This window comes from Vitis vinifera, chromosome 16 (genome assembly GCF_030704535.1).
Source record: "Vitis vinifera cultivar Pinot Noir 40024 chromosome 16, ASM3070453v1".
Lineage (NCBI taxonomy): Eukaryota > Viridiplantae > Streptophyta > Magnoliopsida > Vitales > Vitaceae > Vitis > Vitis vinifera.
In genome coordinates this window covers 19,573,324-19,598,820 of record NC_081820.1, presented here as the reverse complement: position 1 = coordinate 19,598,820, position 25,497 = coordinate 19,573,324, and the positions used below count along the sequence as shown (strand labels likewise).

Below are 25,497 nucleotides of genomic sequence, written 5' to 3'. Positions count from 1 at the left end.
ATCATAGAATCTTCTTCATCCCATGCTTCAAAACAGGGATCTCCTAGTTTTGGCCCTGTACCCATAAGATGGTTGATCTTTCATTTCCCTTTCAACACAGTGCAAACAAGTTGAGACCATTTAAGGTAATTTTTTCCATCCAACCTATACGTAACTTGAATGTTTTGCAATTCCCCGGGTTGTTGAGATCGAACAATCTCCTCCGATTGTGCTGTAGTAATCGTCTCTGCAACCTCCGACATCTTCCACAAAAAAATTGATCTCTTGGGAATTAAGGCAAATTACGAAACAAAAAACCAACAACAACGAAGGTTGGTAAAAAAACACGTGAAATACTCTATTTTGCCTTTAGAAAACAAAGCAAAGAAAGAAAACATGAATAAAAAAATAATCCAGCTATGAAGGCCATAAAAAATGGCAATGAAGGCCAAAATGATGCTCAGGTTTTAAAAAACCTACTGCTTTGATACCATGTCACGAAATATGGGATGAAAAATAATAAGTTTTGTATATTAGATTGACTATACACACAGTTTATATAGGAGATTATAAGAGAAGAAGTAGGAAACAAGAGACATAATAGGAAACTAACTTATTCCTAAATTAGAAAACTATTTAACTGAATCTTTCAATTTAAGGGATTTTAAAATAATTCTCTTATTCTATTTATAGCTCAATTACAACCTATTTATAGCTTGACATTAATATATTTATGAAAGCACTTTGATTTGTAGCTAAAGTACACTTATATTCTCTTCTTATGTGGTTGAATCCTTTGGTATTTTTATTTCGTGTGAATAACATTTCTCTAGGCTTTAGATAACATCACCTTTGCTATCTTATAGTTTCCCTGATCTATCAATTAATTCTCATACTTACCTTAACCTAGTTAGAAGAAACCTATTTTAAGGCTTAGAGGGTTGCTACCTTATGATACATTTTTTATAAGTATTCTAACCCCCAAACTAACTCAAATTCTCGAAGACACATTTTTCAAAAAATAAGGAGTCACTCTTAGGGTTTTTGTTTCTTATTTTATTTTCCCTTTATAAAATAAATAAAAATAAGTGGCAAATCCAATTTTATAAAATCAGTTTTGCACTAAGAAAACAAGTTTTGTCATTGAGTAAGGTTGATCGCATGTGAAAAATGCGGGTCCACACTAAGATACTTAGGATGGAGGTTGGAGGCCTTCCTAACATTAGGGATGAGGAGGCCTTCTTACTTCCTAACACTAGGGATTAGTAGACCTTCCCACTTTCTATCTAGCCTCATGAAGAGACATTTCTAACTAGCATTAGAGATGAGGAGACCTTCCCTACTTCCTAGCCTCATCATGAGATATTTATGACTACTCAAACCTACTCATAAGTGCCATAATATTGAGTACCTAGAGTTTTCTAGCATTGATATCTAAGTGAAAATTTTTTTATATGAATCTCCAAAATCATGGCTATGAGTCGAAACCAATCCTCTAACATGGAAAAAGATTTATCGACCACTTGGGCTAATGTGCCCTTAATGATATAAATGCTAAACTTATATATACACTAAACTTTTCAATTCTTATTTTAATAAAAAAAAATGATAATTTTAGAGATGAATATATATTTAAAACACATTCATACCAAATACAAAATATTAAAATAAAACTTTAATAAATAAATTAATTTTAGTTATTTTATATTCAAATTCCATTTCATTGATTATTAAAATATAAAACCATTATCATAATTTTTTTAGTGAGTCTTTCTTTATATCTACTACAATTAAATATAAAACAAATATATATTTAAAAATATAATTATAAACATTTTGAAAAAAATCATAAATATATCATCATTTATGTTATATCTTTAAATATATCCAACTTAGATAATCTCTATAAAATGTGTTTTTCAAGTTCTATATATTATTATTGAATGTCAGAAAATTATATTATACATATATTATTTTTTTTCCAAAACATAAAAGAACTTGAACATGTTTATTATTTATTATTTTATCATTTCTTGGAGTTTATTTTCCAACATTTTTTTTAGTTTTGATGAATTTCCATCCCACGATTTTTTATTTTTTATTTTTCAAAATTTTTATTGATATTTCTTGATATTTTTGTAAAATACAACCAATGATATTTATGTGAAAACCAATATTTTTATCCTTAGGCTTGAGATAGCCAACATTGGGATGACCTATACACACAAATTAGATCCTTAGTGACTTGATTCGAGGAGTTATCTATGGAAAATGACTATTGCTTCTCATCTCTAGAGACTTGCATTGATCACTTTTAGGATGGCTTATCTATTTAGCTCTAGAGATAGTTTGACAAGTTCTAATGCCTATTTGATCACTTCCATGGCTAGTTTAATCAATTTTAGGGTTTTCTTAAGGATGTCTTCACACACATGTAGACATAGCACCAAGAGATGATGACCTATCTACATATCGTTTTCCACCACCTCATCCCTAAAGCTATAGCCTTTCCCTCCTAATGATATCCCAAAGGGTGAGATCTACATAGGAGGCATATCTAGAACATCTAGGACAAGACATCTTTTGGATCCTTTATTTTTTGACATATTATTGTTCTTTTATATCATGTTTGGGTGGTCTTTTAGACATGATACATTTGATTGGTTGGAATCTATCTTTGGGGATATTCTGGATTTCTCGGTCATTGAACCTTTTTATATCTTACATATGAATATTTTGTTTTGGCTTCACATTAACTATCATCTATTGATTCATATTTCTCATCTATAATTGAGCTTTGCTTAACCTTGACTATTGACATTTACATATTAAGTAAGAGCTCTTTCCTATATAGCCTAATTTTGTCATCATAAAAAAAAAAAAGAAAGGTTGTTAGCCTGAGGTTTCCCTTAATTAAGTTTGAATGATAACAAAAGGAGCTTAATGGTAGTAATGGTTCAATAAAGTTTAATACTTCAAGTTTTCAAGAAGTCAAGACAAAATCAAGTATTTAATAAAGACTTGATCACATTAAAGACCTAGGAATCATTATTATATTATTTTTTGGTGCACTTGACTCACTCTAAATATTTTTTGCACTTAAATTTTTTCAAAAGCATCCTTAATTTACATGTTTTGCACTATGTTTATTTTCTCAAAATTGGATTATTTCATGTTTTTCTCTAGACCTGGACTTAAATCATTTCAAAAATATGTTTTAAAGGTTTTACAAGAGGTGTTGGAAGCCTTTTCAAGGTTTCTTGGCCTTGATCCATTTCAAAAATCCAAATTCAATACAAAGTTGAAGTTTATGGAACCAATTGAGTCGATTAAGGTTGAATCGATTAAGAAAGCACTTACATGCACTTGACTTCCAAAAGACTTATTTAACAAATTAAGGAAGAAGCCTTGACTAGTTAAACCAATTGCTTGATTAGTCGAGCTTGTAGACCGAATGGTCACCTATGACTAATCAATTAGTCAAATTGGTTGCTCAACCATTTAAAGCCAAGTTGAGAGTTATGGAGTTCACAAGTTTCCATGATATATATTTGGGTTTTAGAGAGTATTTACACACATGAAACCTTGAGTATTCATTTTTAAACCTACAAAAATTCCCATTAAAAACTCTTAAGTGCATTCATTCCTACACTTGCTTATTTTCTTATACACCTTTGAACCAATCCTAGTTTCCTGGTATCTTGTGAGCTATTTTTGTTCTCTAAGATTAAGTTATTCTTTCATTACCTTGCTAAAAGATTTGAGATCAATGCTCAAGTGAGGTTTATCTCTTACGAAGAGTTTGTAAAGGGTTGATTGGAAATATAGTTTGATTGTATAAGTTGAAGGCTTGGTTTAAGCCTTGAAGCTAGTAGAACTCTCACTCTATTAGAGCTTAAGGAAAGTAGATATAGGCCAAGGTTTGGGCCAAACCATTGTAAAATTGAGTTTGCAATTCTCTTTCACTTTCTCTACTTGTCTTGATTTTCTCATTATCCAATGTTCTTGTTACTTGTATTAATTTAGTTCAAAGACTTGCAAAATTTTCCATCACCCAATTTACCCATGCCCCTTCCCCAAGTAATTACTTAGGTTGAATTAGTTATTTTTCACAAATTTGTAAATTTGTTTTCTTATTTTGGCAGGAATTTGTTTCTATGTTAGCAATGATTGCATTAAAGCTAGTTATCTTTCTCATTAGCTCCCATACTCCAAATTTTGTTGATCAAATAAAGCAATTGTATGATTAGAAAATGATAATGTTTTGTATGAGGAGATTGAAAATCATCCTCCAATCTAGATTAAAAAATATCACTCTCTTTATGATAATTCTTTCATAACTAGGCCTATGGGTTTTTCTATGTGATGCAAAACTATCATGCATAATCATAGCCATAATTGGTTCCATTTTAACAAATCTTCCTCTACATGGCATGTCTAGAATTTGATGAGATTTATTAGTTAAAATAGAAACAAGTAATTCTAATCCAAGGTTCCAATATCTTTGGGACTAGGACAATCAGAAGCAAAATGTCCCAACCACCACAATTAAAGCATTCTATTTTCTTACCTGTGAAGGAACCTTTATTTTTTTCTTTAAAAGATTATTCAAATCTTTTTCCTTTTCCAAATTCTTGATTTTTGTAAAACTTCCTAATATCCTTTTAACCATATGATTCAATTCATCCCTAGTTATATTATATGACATTTCAATCTATTTTTTCTCATTCTTAAAAGCCTTAAAGGCTAAATCTTTAGGCTTTTGGGAATTAGGAAATGTCATCTTATATGTTTGTATGTTTGTACGGAGCCAACAAGTTCATCAATTCTCATTGAATCAATATCCTTGCTCTCCTTTATGGTAGTAACTTTAGGTCTATGAAGGTAGTTCACTACAACCTCAGATGGATTGTAAGGAACTCGTGACTTATATCTTCTACGCAACTCATAATGCATCAAAGTCATGTAAAACATAAAGGATGTCAATCTAGATTCTCAAATAAATATTAATACAAATAAGGATAGAATAGTGAAAACTAAAATCTCATTTCTTACATTATGTCATGCTTTTAAGGACTCTATCACAACAAACTCAACCATGAGAGGTTAAAATCTTTAGTTCTAAAAATGTAGCATGAAGGTGGAAGATTCAAACAACGAAAAACACAAGTGCAATAATATAAGATTTGTTGATTAGGTTTTCATGTTTAATTTGTTAGAATGAGATCCTCTATGTAATTTAAATTAAACAAGATACAATGGCTACTTACTAAGGTATCAATGATACTTGTCAACCACGTGATCACTAGCAAACTTAGTGTGATCTATTGTGTTTGAATCTAAAATTGAATCTATAAGATGGATGAGTAATATGAATGCATAGACATAAAAGTGAATTACCAATCAATCACATTGAATTTAGTGACCTATGTATAAAGCATATTAATGTAAGTTCTAGATGAAAATTAGTTTTAAGATTCAATTTGATCTTAGATTGATTTTGGACCTAAACCCTAGATCTAGGAATTCCTTTCTCTCTTGTTCTAAATTTGAAGCAGAATTGTGAAAGCTCTATGGTCGTTAGTTGTAGATTTTCCTCAACCAATTTAATCATTTAATTTAAAATTCAATCTTTTCATTAAAAAGTTTTTTGTTAGATTCATAATTTGGTCATAAGAATACTCTATTCAAGACATAAATAGTCAACTATATCAGTCCTCAAGGTTGACATCTGGATGCTACAACTGTAATTATCCTCTCTCTAGTTTTCTTTTACCATGATTTCTACAGACAATCGATCATGAGCTTGTTGAGGCATAGGTAGATAAGTGTACAATCAAAGTAACTTGCACTAGCAGAAAATTCAGTCAAGGCAAAAATGTGGGAGAATTTTATATTTGATATCAGAAAGGTATATGACTCCCTAACATGAGAGAATGAAATATTTAAGGGAAAAAAGATATCTGATATGAACAGATCTGAGGGAGGATGATATTTAGTTGGTAGAAATTTAACGGAAGATGAGATTTAGAAGCAAAGAATGAAAACATTTCCTAGAAAAAGATAATTAAGGTCAAGAGGGATTTGAGAGGTTTGAAAAATATTTAAGGGATGAAAGACGATACATATAGTGGTGTTTTTTAGTCATTTGTAGAGACGAGGGTACGTAGATATATTTAATATGTTTAGGTAGCCCTAGATGGGGTCGAGTAGGTTGAATACTATCTATTCCTAACCTAAACCCGATTCAGTTTCTTCCTTATTTCCAAACTCACCCCTAATCCATTAGAGAACAACCAAAACAGATTAGGGGTGGGCTAAGGTAAGTATCTCGAAAAATCCATATCATCAATTGCCCTTGATCTTATTTGGTTGATTGGTCATGCTTCTTAATGCATTTGAAACCCATTGGGCCAGTGTAACAAAACAATTATTGTTATTATTTTTCTCTGAAAATGGAAGTGAATATCATATATTTTCCCTGACAAGTAGCTTCTTTTTTGACTTTTGTTCTGAGTGGCATGGTGGAGGAGCTTTATGGTATTCACTGGATTAACATGAATTTTTGGGTGTTGATCCCCATTGCCACTCGTGATTGATACCCAGTTGTTGGAAGTACTCATGCCAAACTCTCTCTCTTCTCTCTCTCCCATATATGCACCTGCTGCTCTATAAGGCTGCAAATCAAGCTGGTCCATCATCTCTCTCTCTCTCTCTGTATGACTGTATCTTTCTCTCTTCACTTTATCACCTCACTGGTCCCTTAAATTTCACAAACCGTTAGCATGGAAACACGGAATAACAAGTAAATGGCATCTGGAAACTCTCTGCCCCCTACCTTCAATTGCCTATCTCTTGTAGGCCGGCTACTTCCTTGTCACTAGCCCCCTCTCTCCCCCGCCCCACTTGTCCAGCTGTATTAAATGTTATATAAAAAGAAACGAAGGATTAGGGATGGAGAGATCTGTGTATATCATCAATTTTGTTGTGTCTCAGTGTGTGTGTCTGGTACATGTGTGCCAATGCTTTCACAAGCTTTATCAAGCTTTTAACAGAAACACCAACTGCTTTTTGTGTTTTGAACCTGTGAATGGAGTGATGGGAGGAGATGGGTCCTGTGTTTCCAGTTTCATATGGCTCCTATCTCAGGCTAATGGGCTCATAGGATTACTAGGTTTGGTCTTTTCCTTTATTTGAATGTACCTTGGGATTTGGTAAATATGGAAGGCTTAAAGGCTGTTATCACAGCTATTTTGATTCCATTCAAATTATTTTCTCTGACCCTTTTTGATGCATATGACTGACAATTACTATTCATTTATTTTATCTTAATGTCTTGATGCTAACTTCCAAAGCTGAAGCAATTGTTTTCATATTTAAACAATTAAGTAGAAGAATGTATCTGTTCTGTCACATTCTCACAATGCTATATAACAAGAATCTTTTCCATTTCATGAAGTTAACAGAAGAGGAGGGTATTCTCTAAACCAATTTAAATCATTAAACATATTAAATATGTTTACTATAATGACTTAAAATGAAAAATAAATTAAATATTAAGTCAAAATAATTAATTTATTTTAAATTTTAAATTATCTTATACTCTATTTACCCATATATATAAGTTGTGTTTGATAAAACTTAATACTTATTACTTAATGATTTAAATTGATTTTAAATTAAATTATACTTAATTTGTTGACTTAAAACTAATTACTTAATTTTTATTTTAAGTATTAAGATTGTTTCATAAAATTAACTTAAAAATTATTTTAAATTATCAAATTGACATATTCATCCTCATAAATCATAACTATAACAAAAAAAAAGTCTAATAACAATCAAAGTTGTGGAATTACAAAGGAGATCGTAAATGTAATTAGGACAAATGAAAGTAAAAAGGTAAACTGAAGATGTGGACTTAAAAATAAGTTAATTGTTTTTACTTATTATTTAAAATTGTTTTTACTTTAAATCATACCATTAAGTTATTTTACCAAACATACAAAACTTACTTAGTAACTTAAATTAAATTATTAAGTTATTTTAAGTCATTAAGTTGGTTTACTAAACACCCATATAGTAAAAGGCTTTATATATCCATGATTTTATATTTATGGCTCATTTCTTAAAGGAAATATTTTACAATTATTCTATGTTTTTACAAGACTTTTAATATAGATGTTCAAAAAAAAATTTATTACTTAAGATTAATGAAAATAAATATTAATTTAAAAAAAAACGAGAGCCAATATGTAAATTTGATGACTTAGAAAATATTTTAAGTTAATTTTATAGAATAACCTTAGAATTTAAATTATAAATCAATTAATAAATTTTAAGATAATAAATCATTAAAAAAAATACAAAAAAACTAAATTCTCCTAAAAATCTCTAAAAAAATAATTTTTTTTTGGGAGATCAATTGTAAAAGAAGTTATAGGGATACAATTTAAAGTAATATTTCCTTCCATCAACTCAAAATCATTTCACCAAATTGACAACTAAGGCATTAGGAAACACTTGAAACTTTGTGATTAGATTTTAGACTTCATACATGCTTTATACTTGGTCATGATCAAGAGATCTAAATAAGTTAAAAATATTTTATCCAGTAGTCATGATTGGCGGGGTGCTGTGTTCAAATTTGAACTGTTCCTTGAACTGGAAGAGGGCCCCATCCATTCTCACTGACTGAGTCCATTGTTTGACTCGGCCATAAGTTCACACTGCAAAGAGAATGAAAGGAATTCACACACACACACCCCTTAAAAACCCTAATATGCATTCTCTTGACCGCCCAAAAGCTATGAACAGTTGCAAGTCCAAAATTTCACATCCTGGTCTAGAATTCAACATGGAAACATTTATAGTAACTGTCTAAGTTATATTTAGATAAATATTGGATGCAGTGGCTACTGCCAAGACCCGAAGACAAAGACGAATATTCAGGCCTATTAATAAATGTTTTCAAAAGTAGTTCTAAAAAATAATTTTTAAGAACAGTTTCCAACAAATATGGAAAATATTTTTTACATATTTTTTTACGTTTTAAATATCTTCTAAATATACTTCATATTTGTATAATTATTTTTTAAAACAATAATTAAAAAATAACTAAAAATATTCTGTCAAATATATTTTCTTTTTTCTTTTTGTTATGGAGAATGGAAACTGTTTTTGAAACAATTACCAAACATGTTATAATCATTGGATCTCCAATGGTGATCAAAGTCATAGGGATGGGTGGGGGGCAATGTATGTACCTAGCAATGAACTTCTTCAGAGCACTCGTATCACTCACAGTTTGCAATAGCTGCATTGTCAAAATCATGGGACCAGCCATGCAGTAGGGCTTCAAAGTTTCGGGATTCGTTATTCTGTTCATCCTTCATTCCTTTCTATTTGTCTTTAATCTTTATCACCATGTGGTCACAACTCACAAAAAGAGTCATCACAAACTCTCTCACATTAGATATCTTATTCTGCTTTAGCAGGCTTACTTTCAAAATTTTCTTTCTGCACTGATAGAAGGATTTCTAGGGTATATTTGCCTATGATTTTTAAAAATTAATAAAAAAAATTCATTTGTACCAATTAATAAATTTTAAAGAAAAATAAGTCTGAGTTCAACTATTTTGAAATTAGAAAAAGTATTCTTTTTTGCAGAATAATTTTCCAGGGCCCAAATGAATTTCAAGTAGAGACTGAGCCCAAGAAGTTTCAGGCATGCTAATCAATTACAACACTACATTTCAAAGCCCACTACTGAAAAAGGTCCACAGCTCCAAACCCAACCCATGAGAGATGATAGGAAAGCCCAAATGTCCCATATACCTAGGCCAGATCCTTGACTATACATGTTGATATATATTAATGTGCAATGCTCTCTATATTTAATCTCAATATAATATGGGCCGGTGGCGTGATGCTTAAACAATTGTGGAATATTTTTGTTCCTCTGAAAGCTATTGACAATGGTGCTAGCTATTGATGATCTCAATGTCTAGTTGTAAACAATTCACACATTTAATTATAAGCAACAAGATATTAAAAAAATGGAAGATATCAATATTGGAGTGCTTGATCTCCATGGTACATCCAAAAGGATAAGAACAATACGACATGATTTCAATTTCACAAATACGACATTCATCTCATTCTTGATCGTGGCCGTATTACTCTAATATCGGATTTAGTCGTTCCAAACCCTAATTCATAGTCAGTATCATTATCCTTATCATTATCATCATCATCATCATCATAATCACTATTTTCATGTTTCGCAACCCCGTCCTTAGCATAAATTACCTCATTTTTCCTCCTCCCTACATCGCCCTTAAGCCACCCCACCACTTCCATCATGCTGGGGCGGTTGTCCGGGTTGTTATCAGTACATTTCATTGCAACTGTGATAGCTAATTTTAGTTGAGATCGATCAAACTTACCCTTCAACCTAGGGTCGGCGATATGATGATATGCCCCTTTTTGAACATATGGGGTAGCCCATTGAACGATGTCGCGCTTCACGCCTCCTGGAAGTTTTTCTATGGGCTTTTTGGCACTGATTATCTCTAGAAGTAGTATTCCAAAGCTGTAAACATCGCAGCTCTCAGACACCTTCCCCCACATTGCATATTCAGGAGCCAAATAGCCTAGTGTCCCCTTTACTCTTGTGGTCAAATGAGTGACCCCTTCTGGCAAGAGCTTGGCAAATCCGAAATCAGCAACTTTGGCTTGGAATTCGGAATCTAGGAGGACATTACTAGCCTTTATGTCTCTATGTATTATGTGAGGATTTGCCTCATGGTGCAAATACCTAAACAAAAAGTGAAGAAAAAAAATACAGAATTAATGGACAAAACTCAAGATTGGAAACATATGATTTAAAAAGCCAGGAGGCCTGCAGTATTGACAAATTCTTGAAGCAAAATTGGACTAGTTCAAAATTCATTAGGTTTTCCAAACGAAATAAGAATGGTGGATGTTGTTGATGGGGTTTTTGTTTGAAGGAAAGATTGGCAAACTCACGCTACTCCCTCAGCTGATCCGAGTGCGATGTTCATCCTTCTTGGCCAATCTAATAAACATTCTGCAGAAAGTTGGCCATGCAGATGGGTAATCAAGCTTTGATTAGCCATGAAATCATAGACAATAAGCCTTTCATCACCTCCAGCATAGAATCCCCTCAACCCCAACAAGTTCTTATGCCTCACTCTTCCAAGTATCTCCACTTCCACAGCGAATTCCATTTCAGCCTTTGCGCTCATGGCCTTTAGCCTTTTCACTGCAATCTGCAACATAAAAAATTACCTACCTTTTTCAATCCACACATCCAATTTTTTTCCAAGAACAGTACAAAATTGAAAAGAAAAGAAAGATGGACATGATTGCCTCGACGCCTTTACTTGTTCGGCCACAATAAACACTTCCAAACCCTCCCTCGCCGATCTTCTTGGTCTCATGGAAGTTATCTGTTGCTTGAAGAAGCTCCTTGAGAGAGTATATCTCCCATGGATAGTCTTTACTATTATTCTTCACACTGGAAAACCAAAAAAAGAAAAATAAAAAAATAAAAAACAAAGAAACCGAGTTGAAGCTAAGAGATGAGCAAAAAAAGAGTTGATATAGCATACCTGGCTTCTGAATGCTCTTGGGAGATGCAGCAAAAACATGTCCACGTCATTTTTTCCAGAGAAGAAAAGGTATGGGAGAATGGGAGATGATGTATATGAGGTGGGGGAGACGGAGGACTCAAATGAACAAAGGTGGAAGGGGCTAAGAAGAAAACGAAAGTTTCGGAAATTTCAAAGCTGAAAGGAAGGATTCTTGTGGTGAAGACAAAAGGGAGCCTTGGATGAGTCAAGAGGAGCCTTGAAGCTGGTGTAATTTACTGATTGTAAGGCTTTATTAAGCTCTTCTGCCATTGGAGATGTCAACTTTTTCTAATTTCTTAATCAGAATTGTTGGGGCCTATGATTATGATCAATTTTTCTTTTTCCTTTTAATATTCAACAGAGATGGAGTCCATTTATTTGGTAGTAAAATTGGCTCTATTCTATCGTGCCCTAATCCTTCTTATGCAAATGAATTTAAGAGCTTCAAAACTTTTTCCAAACAAAAAATTATCAATCATAATAATTTTTTTTCTCCTCTACTAGAATTTGAGAAAAGGATTTTCTTTTTAAAACAAATTATATATTTATCCACTAATTACTCTTCATATCCGCTTGGATTACCATTGTTTTGGACAAAAATATCCAAAAGACCAAAATATATACCCACTAACTTCTTTGTTTGCTCCATTTCTTTTCTTTTAGTCTCTCCACAAATTAACCTAATAAAAGTTTGTTGAGAGGTGTCTGAAATTCTTAATTGAAATATGTCTTTTTGTAAACTAAATACTATATAGAATATTTTTTAAGTTTATATGTAATTGTAATTAGATTTCTCGTAGAATAAAGAAAATTAATTAGACTATCTCTATAAATATTCTAAATCATGAAGGGAAAAGTTAGAAGAGAGAGAAGCTTGTGAGGAATGTTGATGGTTGATAGAGGTGTGAGAAAGAGAATGAGACACCTTTTGGAGCAAAAGGGTCTTCAGAGTGTAGATGTGAGGAAAAGTGAGAGACAATCGAATGAGCAAAAGGCCTCATGATTCAGGATAGAGATATAAAAAATGGGGGAAAGTGGGATGTTTTAGGACCCAATATTTGTATTTATTTTTGCCATTTGTAATATTCTTTATTGTATAGTGGAACGTTCTCTCTCATCTGTGGAGGTAGGCATAATTGATCAAACTACATTAAAATCTCATATACCTTTATGTGTGGATTGCTTTATTTTTATGTTCTTCTATATGTTTGCATTAACACTTTTGTTAGCACAATAAGAGATATTAGAGTCTTGGTTGAAGATGTTTGGAAGAGACTTAGTTAAAGATGTGAAGAGAGCCTTGGTTAAAGATGTCTGGAAGAGAGCCTTGGTTGAAGATAGGGATGGCAACGGGGCGGGTTTTTTCGGGTACCCGCCCTGCCCCGCCCCTAATGGGACGGGGTTAAAATTTATTAAACGGGTATGGGATTTTTTTTTAAAACCCGGGGCAGGTTCGGGTATTGCCTCATCCCGCCCCGCCCCGCCTCGTTTACATATAAAATTAATTTTAAATTTTAATTTAATTTAATTTTAAAATTAATTTAATTTAAAATTTAATTTTACTATTTTTAATATATAGATAATAATAAAAAATTTTAATAAAATAAGTTATAAAAAATATAATAATTTTATTATTTATAAAATATATTTATTTTAATGTAATTAAAATTTTTTAAAGTAATTTAAAAAAAAAAGCTAAACGGGACGGGGCGGGGCGGGGCGGGGCGGGTATGGGAGAAATTCCCATACCCGCCCCGCCCCGCCCCGCCCCGTTTAATTTTTTTAAACGGGACGGGGATGGGAATTGGTTTTGCTAAACGGGACGGGGTTGGGATGGGGGCGACCCGTCCCGAACCCGCCCCGTTGCCATTCCTAGTTGAAGATGCCTAGAAAAGCCTTGGTGCTAGAAGAGCCTTGGTTGGAGATATTTGGGAGAACCTTATTTGAAGATTTCAAAGAAGAGCCAAGAGAATAGAGTACAAAAGAGGATTATAGAAAAGAATTGTACTTAATTATGGAGTCAATTTTTCTCTCATTAATGATACAAGAAACAAAAGGATCATAACATACAACAAGACCATGATACATGAAAGTAACAATGGCACACGAGAAGAGTGATGTACACAAAAAAAAAGAAACCGTAGATCATGAAGAGATCAAAGATTGACTTGATGAAATTTAATTCAAAGTGGAGATTGTTGTGAGAAGTCTCAAATTTTTCTTTAATTTTCTTTCATTTTTTCAAGTGCACTTCTATATCACTTCTAAATTATTCTTAAATATTTTAAACTATTTTAACAATAAATATTTATAAAAAAAATTACATAAATAACAAACCTAACTATATCAATGTGAAACTAGCATAATATTAGTATATGGATTCATAAAAAGAATTTGCATAAAAGATGTTAATTAAATTGGTTTTTAACCTAACTTGAATTCTTTTTTGTTGAGAAACAAGCATGACAAATGAAGATTTTGCTTTATGGTTTATCAAGAAGAATAAAAATGAGAGAAGAAAAAAGGTGTGGTATGAACGAGAAGAATGTAAGGGTATTTTACATATATTGGTAATATCTAGGTGGATGTGTCGATATATGTTTTAAAATGAATGTGCAAATAAGGTGGATGTCTAGAGCTATTAGGTGAATGCATGTATAATCTCACTTTTTTTAAAAAAAAAAAACATTTATATACAATGGGAAGAGAAGAAAATATTAAGGAAATTTAAAAAGAAGAAAGAACTGAAAAGAAAAAATTCAAATTAATAAATTATTTTTATAGATTAATTCAAATTCATTTTACTCATTTTTATTTTTATAAATAAAAATTAAATAATTTAAAAATACATAAGTTTATATCTAATTTAAATTATATTTTATTTTCTCCATCTTTTATATCATAAAACAAACATCAACAAATTATCTTTATTTTCTAAATAAAAAAGTTGAATTCATCTTCGACTTCATTCTAAAATATTTTAAATTTTAAACATTTATTAAATATGAAAACCAAATTCACACCATCCAGGCCTCATCCAATCCTAATCAATAATCAATATCGTATTGGCACTCTAATTAATTATCTTTTGTTTTCCTCTTATTTTAAGGCAATGGAGTAGTTGGGGTTTATAGAATAGACCCTTAGTATTTGAATTATAGCAACATTAGGTACATGTTGTATGAATTTAAATAATAATACTAATAATAATAATAATAAATAAGTTTAGGTACACAGGTAGAAAGACTTGTAACTAATAATAATAGTTACAAGTCTACAAGTGGAGTAATGAAGGTGAGTAAAGGTGCTATGATAGTGATGAAAAGACAAAAACTAGTAGGAAATATTTATAAATTGTTAGGTACCACAATTGTAGGTGGAGTTGCAACCTCAGAGTCTGAGTCAGACAATACAGTCTTGTGGCATATGCAATTAGGGCATATGGGTGAGCGTGAGATGATGGAGCTTCATAAGAGAAATCTTTTGAAGGGTATCAAAACATGTAAACGTGATTTTTGCAAGTATCGTGTTTTTGGGAAACAGAATAAAGTGCAGTTCAAGACAGCCACACACAAGACAGAGGAGTTTCTTGACTATGTTCATACAGATGTTTGGGGACCAGTAAGGGAAGCATCATTGGGAGGAAATATGTATTTTGTGAGTTTTATTGATGATTACTCATGAAAGGTTTGGGTGTACTTCATGCAACACAAGTTAGAAACGTTTGCCAAGTTTAAGTTGTGGAAAGTTGAAGTAGAAAACTAGATAAGGAGAAAGATAAAATGCCTCGGGTCAAATAATGGTACTGAGTATACAGATTCAAAATTCACGAAATTGTGTGAGCAACATGGGATTAAGAGACACTTCACAATACGCAAGACACCACAACAAAATGATGTAGTAGAAATGATGAACAAAACAATAGTTGAAAGAGCTCGATGTCTCAGATTGAATGTAGACCTTGAAAAGAAATTTTAGGTAGAAGTAGTGAACATGGCATGTTACTTGATCAACAAGTCACCTAGACCAACATTAGATGGGAAATTAATAGAGAAAGTATGGACAGACAGTCTGGTAGATTACTCTGGTTTGAGAGTATTTAGGTGTCCAACCTATGTGCACATTCCTAATGAGGAAAGATCAAAGTTTAATGTGAAGTCTAGACTGTGTATTTTTCTAAGGTATCAAAAAGGGGTGAAAGGCTTCAAGCTCTGGGATCCAAAGGCAAACAAGGTGGTGATCAATAAAGATGTGGTTTTTAATGAGAAAGCCATGTTACAGTGTACTCATAAATAAGAGAAACAGGAACCAGAAAATTGCAACAGTAATGAGAAACTGATACAAGTGGAATTAGAGACCCATGATATAAAGGATCGTGCTCGGAATGCAGGGAAGTCAAGTTTAGAAGATCAATAACATCACAGTATAGCCATAGACAGACACAGACGCACTATTAGGCCACTTACCAGGTATGGTTTTGAAGATTTGGTTTCTTATGCATTGATTACTAGTAGCAGGGATCCTACTACCTTTCAAGAGGCAATACACAACGAAGAGAAAGGTAGATGGATGGGTTCTATAATGGAGGAGATTCAATCTTTGCATAAGAACCAGACATGGGATTTGGTGGAGCTTCTAGAGGGGAAGAGAGCAATAAGATGTAAATGGGTGTACAAGAAGAAAGCAACAGTTTCAAAAAAAGAGGGTGAAAAATTCAAAGCTCGTTTAGAAGCTAAAGGTTACTCACAGAGGAAAGGGGTTGACTATGATGAGATTTTCCCCCCCATGCTCAGACACACTTCCATCAGGACAGTGCTAGGTTTGGTAGCACATTTTGACATGCAATTAGAGCAAATGGATGTAAAGGTAACTTTTCTTCATGGTGATTTGGAGGAGTTGGTCTCTATGGTACAACCAGAAAGGTTTATTCAACCTAGACAAGAACACTTGGTCTGTAAATTAAAGAAATCACTTTGTGGGTTGAAGCAGTCCCCAAGGCAATGGTACAAGCGATTTGACTCCTACATGATCAGGATTGGCTATAAGAGATGTGAGTATGATTGTTGTGTTTATGTAAAGAGCCTAGATGATGATTCATCTATTTTTCTATTATTCTGTGTGGATGACATGTTAATTGCTGCAAAGAGTATGATTGAGGTCAATAAGTTAAAGTCTCTGTTGAGCAAGGAATTTAACATGAAGGATTTAGGTGCAGCTAAGAAAATCCTTGGGATGGAGATTCATAGGGATAGAGCTTCAAGGAGATTATGGTTATCTCAACATAGCTATGTCAAGAGAGTGCTGGAGAAGTTCAACATGGATAATGCAAAACCAGTAAGTACACCTTTGGCAAATCATTTTAGATTGTCTACTAATTAATGCCCAAAGACATATGATGAAGTGAAAGACATGTCAAAGGTTCCACATGCAAGTGCAGCGGGATGCTTGATGTATGCTATGGTTTGTACAAGACCAAATTTGGCACATGTTGTTAGTGTGGTGAGCAAGTTTCTATCAAATCTAGGAAGAATGCATTGGGATGCAGTCAAATGGATTTTTAGATACTTAAAGGGTACTACAGACTATGACATTATGTTCAGCAAACAACAGAGTGATCATTCGATTAGGGGATATGTTGATGCAGACTATGTAGGAGACTTGAATGACAGGAGGTCTACCACAGGTTATGTATTCACCCTTGGTGGGGAACCTATTTGTTGGAAGTCTATGATACAGTCTTTAGTTGCACTATCTACTACTGAGTCAGAATATATGGCAATGGTTGAGGTTGCAAAGGAATCATTATGGCTTACAGGTTTGGTCAAGGAGTTGGGTATTCAGCAAGGTGGAGTTCAATTATATTGTGACAGTCAAAGTGCCATTTATTTGGCAAAGAACCAGGTGTATCATGCAAGGACCAAACACAAATGTGAGGTTTCACAAGATCAGAGAATTGGTTTCTTCTGGTGAATTGTTACTCGAGAAGGTTCACACCTCTGAGAATGCAGCAGACACCTCTGAGAATGCAGCAAACATGTTGACAAAACTTGTTACCATATAAAAGTTTAAGCATTGTTTGAACTTGGTTAATGTCTCCAGATGCTAGATAGGAGATGCCACAACCTATTGTCCCAGGTGGAGTTACAAGCTATGTTTCTTGTCTCCTAAGGGGGGGAGTGAATATTCGCCAAGGTGGAGATTGTTGTAGTATGTGGCTCATATTAAGTGAAAGACATATGGAGAAAAAAAAAAAAGGGCAAATGCCAGAGCGAAAGCATTTGCCATTCAAGTTTGTATCTTTATTGTTGTGGGCGAATGATAGGTGGAGGGAGGTGCGAAGGGCAACGCCTCCCTCGATACGATTCAGGGGTATTTTCGGAATTTCATTACCTGAGGGTTAGCATGAATACCTTTTTATGTAACCCTAATTCGATACATAGTGAAAGTCTTCTTCCTTGTTCCCGTGGATGTAGGCAGTCTGTCGAACCACATTAAATCTGTGTGTTTTTTCTTCTTTTCGATTTTTTTAATCTTCGCCATAAATCATTGCACGTAAATCAACAAATTCTAAATTATTCTTAAATATTTTAAACTATTTTAACAATAAATATTTAGAAAAAAAATTACATAAATAACAAACCTAACTATATCAATGTGAAACTAACATAATATTAGTATATGGATTCATAAAAAGAATTTGCATAAAAGATGTTAATTAAATTGGTTTTGAACCTAACTTGAATTCTTTTTTGTTGAGAAACAAGCATGACAAATGAAGATTTTGCTTTATGGTTTACCGAGAAGAACAAAATGAGAGAAGAAAAAAGGTCTGGTATGAACAAGAAGAATGTAAGGGTATTTTACGTATATTGGTAATATCTAAGTGGATGTGTAGATATATGTTTTAAAATGAATATGCAAATAAGGTGGATGTGTAGAGCTATTAGGTGAATGCATGTATAATCTCACTTTTTAAAAAAAATAAATAAATAACATTTATATACAATGGGAAGAGAAGAAAATATTAAGGAAATTTAAAAAGAAGAAAGAAGTGAAACAAAAAAATCAAATTAATAAATTATTTTTATAGATTAATTCTAATTCATTTTACTCTCTTTTTTTTCTTATAAATAAAAATTAAATAATTTAAAAATACATAAGTTTCTATCTAATTTAAATTATATTTTATTTTCTCCATCTTTTATATCATAAAGCCATTATAAAATTATCTTTATTTTCTAAATAAGAAAATTGAATTCATCTTCGACTTCATTCTAAAATATTTTAAATTTAAACATTTATTAAATATGAAAACCAAATTCACACCATCCAAGCCTCATTCAATCCTAATCAATAATCAATATAATATTGGCACTCTAATTAATTATCCTTTTTGTTTTCCTCTTATTTTAAGGCAATGGAGTAGTTGGGGTATATAGAATAGACCCTTAGTATTTGAATTATAGCAACATTAGGTACATGTTGTATGAATTTAAATAATAATACTAATAATAATAATAAATAAGTTTAGGTATACAGGTAGAGAGAGGTAAAATAAAAAAATCTAACCCTAAAAAATCATGGTCAAAGTCAGCTATAGTGATGAATCCCTAGTATTTAATTATTCTAATACATCATTTAAGTATGATTAATTGAATGTGACCATTTTTAGGTTGTTTGACAAATTGCAGCCTAATTCCGATCCAGGCTAATCAAGCTTAATTAATTATGGTTTAGATATATTTAATTTTTTTAAGTAATGAAACAAATGACTTGTAATGCTTTGGATGTCTATTGTTTAAGGGTGCCAATTGCCAAGGATGACTAAAGATTGAGTAATGGAGTTGCAAATAGGCATCAGAGAGGATGTCATTCTTATGCACTTCACTTTGATATTCACATTGACAATGATGTAGTGCGTATGCTTATCATGGGATGCTTGTCATATCCCATAGTTTTATTCATCTAATTTCCTAGCTTTGAAAAACCTTCTTCAGACACTACCAGCCTAATCTGGAAATTCAAATTTAGAAAGGGGAGAAATGCACTAGTTCATGTCCTATTGCTGATGGGTGCTTTTCTATCATGCTTAATATCAGTCACTGGATCACGACTATGTTTGGTTCCGAAAAATATTAAGAAAAGGAAAAAAAATATTAGAAAAGGAGAGATTTTCTCATATTTGATTTTATGATAAGAAATATGAAACAAAATCAAATATAATTAAAATTAATTAAAAACTTATGTATTTATAGATTATTTAATCTTCATATATAAGAATTACAATAAGCGAAATATATTTGAAATAGTATAAAAAAATAATTTATTAATTTTTTTAAAATTATTTTATTTTCTTTCTCTCATATTTTCTCGATGATAACATTGAAATCTTCCATATTCCACAAATTTTGGTTCTAACATTGTTCATTTAAATTATGGTTGAAACTTGCATAAACTGATGGTTGAATTGGGAGAAACTCTCTTCAAAAGAAATGAAAAAATGCATATGAAAAATGGATTTTACAGAGGTCACAGCATTGACAGATAGTAGAGGAGCCTTTTGGACCTTATGGTGGCTCTTACTCTGGACTAGTTTGCCCAAAGGCTGCCAGCTCCTTCTGTGTGACTTGACCTCAAACCTGGAATGCAGTGGATGTCCATAGGACTAGTGAAATTAACATTTCAAGCTTAGTTCTTCAAAATGGCTCAAGGGGTTATCATAAAATGGTGTAAATAATGGTGGCATTACTTAGTTTACATAGAGAGTGGAAAACACTTAGTCCTCCAATATGGGGAATTCTCCAGAGGAGCAAGAAAGAAAGGGACTGTCAGGAGATGTGGAATTTGGTCTCATAAAGGTCATCTGGGATTAACATTGTTGCTGCTGCTGCATTCATATAAGCTTTGTGTCAGGATTTCGATGGTTTTAGGAGTTCAAAGCCCAGTAAAATAGCAGATGAGGATTGAAAATCCATGTCCACACAAGTTTGAAGTCCCATGTGGAGACATAAGCTTGATCACTTTGTGAAGCATAAGCACAACTTGAAATTTCCAAAACAGAGTACATGCTGATTTTAGAAGCTTAAGAAAACACAATATACTTCCACATTCATATGCCATTGGCTATCCATAGAGGACTACATAATATCCAAATTCAGCTCTCCATCCCATGTCAAAATGCCCATTAAAATATAAGCACAATGTGCATTAATTTTGATTTGCATTTTGATGGTAAGCTGTGAGAACTGATACGTTCCAAGCAAGAACATTATGATTTTTCAGTTGCTCAACTTTGTAGATTAAGAATAGAGCACTATTCAAACCATTTTAAGAGGCCTCTGAATAGAATTATCTACAAATCTCAGACTTCCCTCAAAGGGAGAATGAAGCTTAGATGGATTTATGCAAACATAGGTTGCAGAAAAATCCTTAACTAACCACTGATGAAATGGTCGGATGGAATGGTACGATCACTTGCTGGTATGTGTGAAAAGCAAAAGTAACAGAAAACATATTCCTAACTTAAATTTCAAATTCCGAAAAAAGTCGACACAAAATCCTGCAGTTAATGATGTTAACTTGATTACCTAGATAGGTGAGGAACATATTACATCATAATAAGCTAAAAAGGCAGAAAAACTTGTGTTTGATGGATGCTATGAATTAATGCCTTGTGGAGACAATATTCTCATATTGTATTGTTGGTTTCACCTCCACAGAATTAGAAGTAAATGTATTCATTAATCACTATATGAAACAATCATTCACAATGTTCCACTATATGCCAATTATCAAGTATTTTCCCTTGTTGTATTTGTCCAATATCAGTAAGGGACCCCAAAATCAATGTTATCTGATACGGTATTTGAAGCTTTTCTGCAGTCAGCAACCATGGCAGGACACAGTTAGCTTTTTCACATAAGTTAATGGTTTGTGTCATGAAATCATTGAAGTCACGCGCAAGTTAACTTTACGGCAAGAAGTAGACACCCGAAACTTTCTCCTCATATGTGATTTTGGGATTTTTTTTTTTTTTCTTTGAGAATCCCTTAGAATTTGAGTCACAGCAGACGCAAAATTGATGGATCACAGGAGCTGTCACAAGTTTAGAGCTTGTTTCCTATGTATCCAAGATCAACATCTGCACAGGTAGGGAAAAACATTTTTTCTGTATGCACTTTGCCACTTAAAAGAAGGGAAGAGAAGAGAAAGCTGGCTTCACCATTTTCTTCAGTTTTCTTTTTATCCAAACAAAGAGGAGAAAAAGCAAAGAACGGAGGAGAGCCCTCCAACCTATTCTTCTCCAAATCCAGATTTGTAAGACTCAAATTCACTTGTAATACTACTGTTTGAGTCGCAATACTTATGAGAGAAGGGCTTTGGAACTCTGAGGAACTTTTGTAAAAGTTAGCTTCCTCTAACCACCCTGAACACTGGAGGCAAGAATGTTTTTGAACTTTTCTCTTACTGAATGAAACATAACATGGAAAGAACAAAGAGAAAACCTTGCAATGAAAAATGAAGTCCTGTTGATTGAAGCCAATAACTAGAGGCAAGATTGAAAACGTAGATCAAGAGCTTCTCACAAGAAAACCGATAATCATATATGACTAAAAATCTGAAGAGGAAGCCAAGCAATTCTTAAAATTAGGGAAGAACCTCAGGTATATAACCTCTGTTATTCTATTACTTTGCATATAACATCATGTTTCACTCATTCTGATATTCATGGATTTGTTTTGCAGCAATGTGAAGAAATACTATTTGGAAATACAACTACATATCTCTAACTAGAACTCAGAAGATCTGATGAACTTCAATCAGAGTCATGCTAGTTCATTATATATGAGAAGATGAAATGCAAGTACATTGAATATATTAACTTAACCCTCAAGTAGATCTCCAAAGCAAGTTGTAATATATATCTGAGTTTCCAACATGAGCAAGCTTTTGTTCTATAAAGAAACTCACTTCGACTACAGGAGGATGAAACAACATAGAAATCACAAAATTTAAGGAAATGATCCTCATACACAAAAGATTACAGACACATAGAAAGATAAAAAGGAGTAGTAGTCATACAGTTTGGACGGGTAACTTCAAGTCCTCCAACCCAAGCCCAACCAATAATAAAAAACAAAGCTTGAATGAGAAACTCCAATGTAGTTGGATGGTATTCAGGTTGATCATATATAGAGATAGATCAAATTTAAATTTCTTATATATTATTAGAAGTCTTCTGCTTACACTAGTAAATTGTTGATATAACTCAGAAGATTTAATATAAAATGTCTACACCGTCACCACTTCACACCAACTTACATTATAAGACCATAACATTACATACAAAAAGAAGATGTATACTTATACTGCTAATTTTTATGTTGTTCTCTTGTGCCTTATTTCTAACTAGCTATCATCTATGACTTATTCCTTTTGTCAACCATAATTTTAAACTATGGTGGATTAATGAACACTCCAATGGTGGTGTTAATAAATATGTTAAGATGTTAATCAATTAATTATTTAACCTTAACAATATGGTGAACTTGATACCAAACATTGAGTTTAAAACTTATGTAAATGAGGCTGGATTGGACTAGCGTACATCTTTAACTTGACACACAACTCATCTGAATTGCAGCCTAAATAGAAAAACCTCTCTCTCTCTCTCTCTCTCTCTCTCTCTCTCTCTCTATATATATATATATATATATATATATATATAGATTTCCCTTTTTTTTCTTTTTTCTTTTTTAATCTTTTTGGTGAATATCATAAAGATCAAGTTCAATTTCATATTAGCCCTAGGAAATACACTATTACTTGCAAATTCATCTGGAAGATGGAGTTACAGCATTCCACAATTTCTGCCGCAGCCCACATAGGTCAAAACCTGTGGGATCGCTGACCTGCTGAGGTGAAATTCAACAAAGGAAGTAAAAACTTTGCATGAAACTCTATACCTAGGGAGAAATGAATGAACAGATAACTCTATGTTGATTCTCAGTACCTTGCAATTCATAGTGTGAAGCAATCCTTCATTTACTTTGGTGGAAACACATCTGTGAACACCTAGTCCTTCTTCAAGCAGTACTTCCATCACTTTTGATAGCAGCAACCCTTCCTTGAAGCCCCCACTTATCAAAATCTCTACACCGTCCATACATGGGGAGACTATAACACAGTGTCGTGACCGTTTATAGGAGCTTCCACTCTCTGAATCACAAGCACTCATGTTAGACTGATTTCTCAACTCATCTCTCTTGGTACCCAGATCTTGAATCTTCATTTGCAGGTGGTTGATGTAATTCACTGCTTCATGCATGTGATCAGATATTGAGCGTTTTCCCTGTATATCCATCAACATGTACTGTAGACTTAACACAATTATAAAAGCCAAATGATAAAAAAACCAAGTGAAAAAAAAATGAAGAAAAATAAAGAGGGAGAATACAATAGAAGCTATGCATAAGCCATTTCTTGACATAAGAAATAATAAAAATCATAGAAGAATAAAACAAGAGGAAGAAAATCACCATAACTATGTACCAAGGACAGCCAAATCTAGACATAATTAATTATAAAGACCAAGTGAAGAGACCAAATGGAGAAGACGAAGGATAAAATTGGGAGGGAGTGATCATTGCAGCTATATATTCATAAAGGGTAGCCATTTCTTGACATAATTCTATAGATGAAGTGATAAAAACCAATTGAAGAGGGCTTGCACCTACACTTATAAGGCATCCGTTTCTTAACCTAATTATGAACCGAATCCATGACATTAAATATAGAGGAAGGAAAAAAAAAGAAAAAAATGAAATTAAGTTTCTTGACCTTGACATATTCAAGTGGAAGCAATGATCGAAGAGAAGCATTCAGATTAGCCATTTCTTGGCGCCTTTGTCGTTCCATATCTCTTCGCAGGATCTTCTTGTTGCTACTACTAGTATTCTCTGTATTTTTGCCCGGAGTGAGCACTACTTTTTGTCTAGGGCTCTTTTCCATATTTTTGGGAAGATTATTACTTACTTCCAGTGAAGCATGACCCAGGATCAGATCTTATTGAACTATATGCATAAACGCTGGGAAGGGAGAAGATTTCAGACAACTCATAGCCTTGTTGTAAAGGGAAGATTGTACAGTTCATATATATTATTCAATTCAAAGCTACCTATGTGTATGAAGTGGAGCCACAATAAGGAGATATGCTTGTTAGCGCATGAGATCTTCAATGGGCCTAAGATTCTCCGTGATCTCTTCATAGACAAGGCAAGATAATAAGTGGCATTGTTACACTTAATTTTACAGCTTGTTTCTGGGCACTTTACTTTTGTGCAGGGAAAAACTCCTCATTTCTTTCATCTGCATTCCCATCGGTGGACCTGCATTTGTCTGGAGATTGGGTTGGAATTTGAACATCACCATCTTGTAGGTCCTACTTAGAAGACCCAAATAGTAACAATTTCTTTCTCAGTTGTGTAAATCTCGGTGGCTTAAATTCCTTCCATAATGCAGGGAAGGTGAAGAAGACACTCTCCTTTGTTCGAGCTTTTATGGTCTCTTTATAAGGAAGACTACTTTGGTACAACAAGAGGTATATAATTGAATACACCTTATACTTCTTATTCCAATCCAATAATTTGATCAACTAGGATCTTAATTAGAATTTAGTTGATTTTCCTTCAATATTTCTGGGCACCATAAAGAAGGTTTTTATTCCAAAGGAAAAAAATAAATAAATTCTCAAAGCACTTTTTGAACGCGATTGCTTTACTTACAACAAAACACGCTTTTGAGAATAAAAATTTTAAATATTAAAAAAATTTGCGACAAATGGAACCTTATAAAATGAAAA

General features: G+C 32.8%; 2 protein-coding genes across 2 annotated transcripts; both read right to left on the bottom strand.

Moving 5' to 3' along the window:
• Positions 1 to 10,131: 10,131 nt before the first annotated feature.
• Positions 10,132 to 11,665, bottom strand: LOC100261784 (PTI1-like tyrosine-protein kinase At3g15890). Its single transcript, XM_002271248.3, has 4 exons — positions 11,616 to 11,665; positions 11,374 to 11,521; positions 11,011 to 11,273; positions 10,132 to 10,798 (listed from the first exon to the last, which is right to left on the bottom strand). Exons 1-4 carry the CDS (start codon positions 11,663 to 11,665, stop codon positions 10,132 to 10,134), a joined length of 1,128 nt encoding a protein of 375 aa, XP_002271284.1.
• Positions 11,666 to 23,470: 11,805 nt separating this feature from the next.
• LOC100244647 (transcription factor bHLH118) lies at positions 23,471 to 24,647 on the bottom strand. Its single transcript, XM_019225965.1, has 3 exons — positions 24,477 to 24,647; positions 23,650 to 23,988; positions 23,471 to 23,548 (listed from the first exon to the last, which is right to left on the bottom strand). The coding sequence occupies exons 1-3, from the start codon at positions 24,645 to 24,647 to the stop codon at positions 23,471 to 23,473; spliced, it is 588 nt and encodes a 195-aa protein (XP_019081510.1).
• Positions 24,648 to 25,497: the final 850 nt, after the last annotated feature.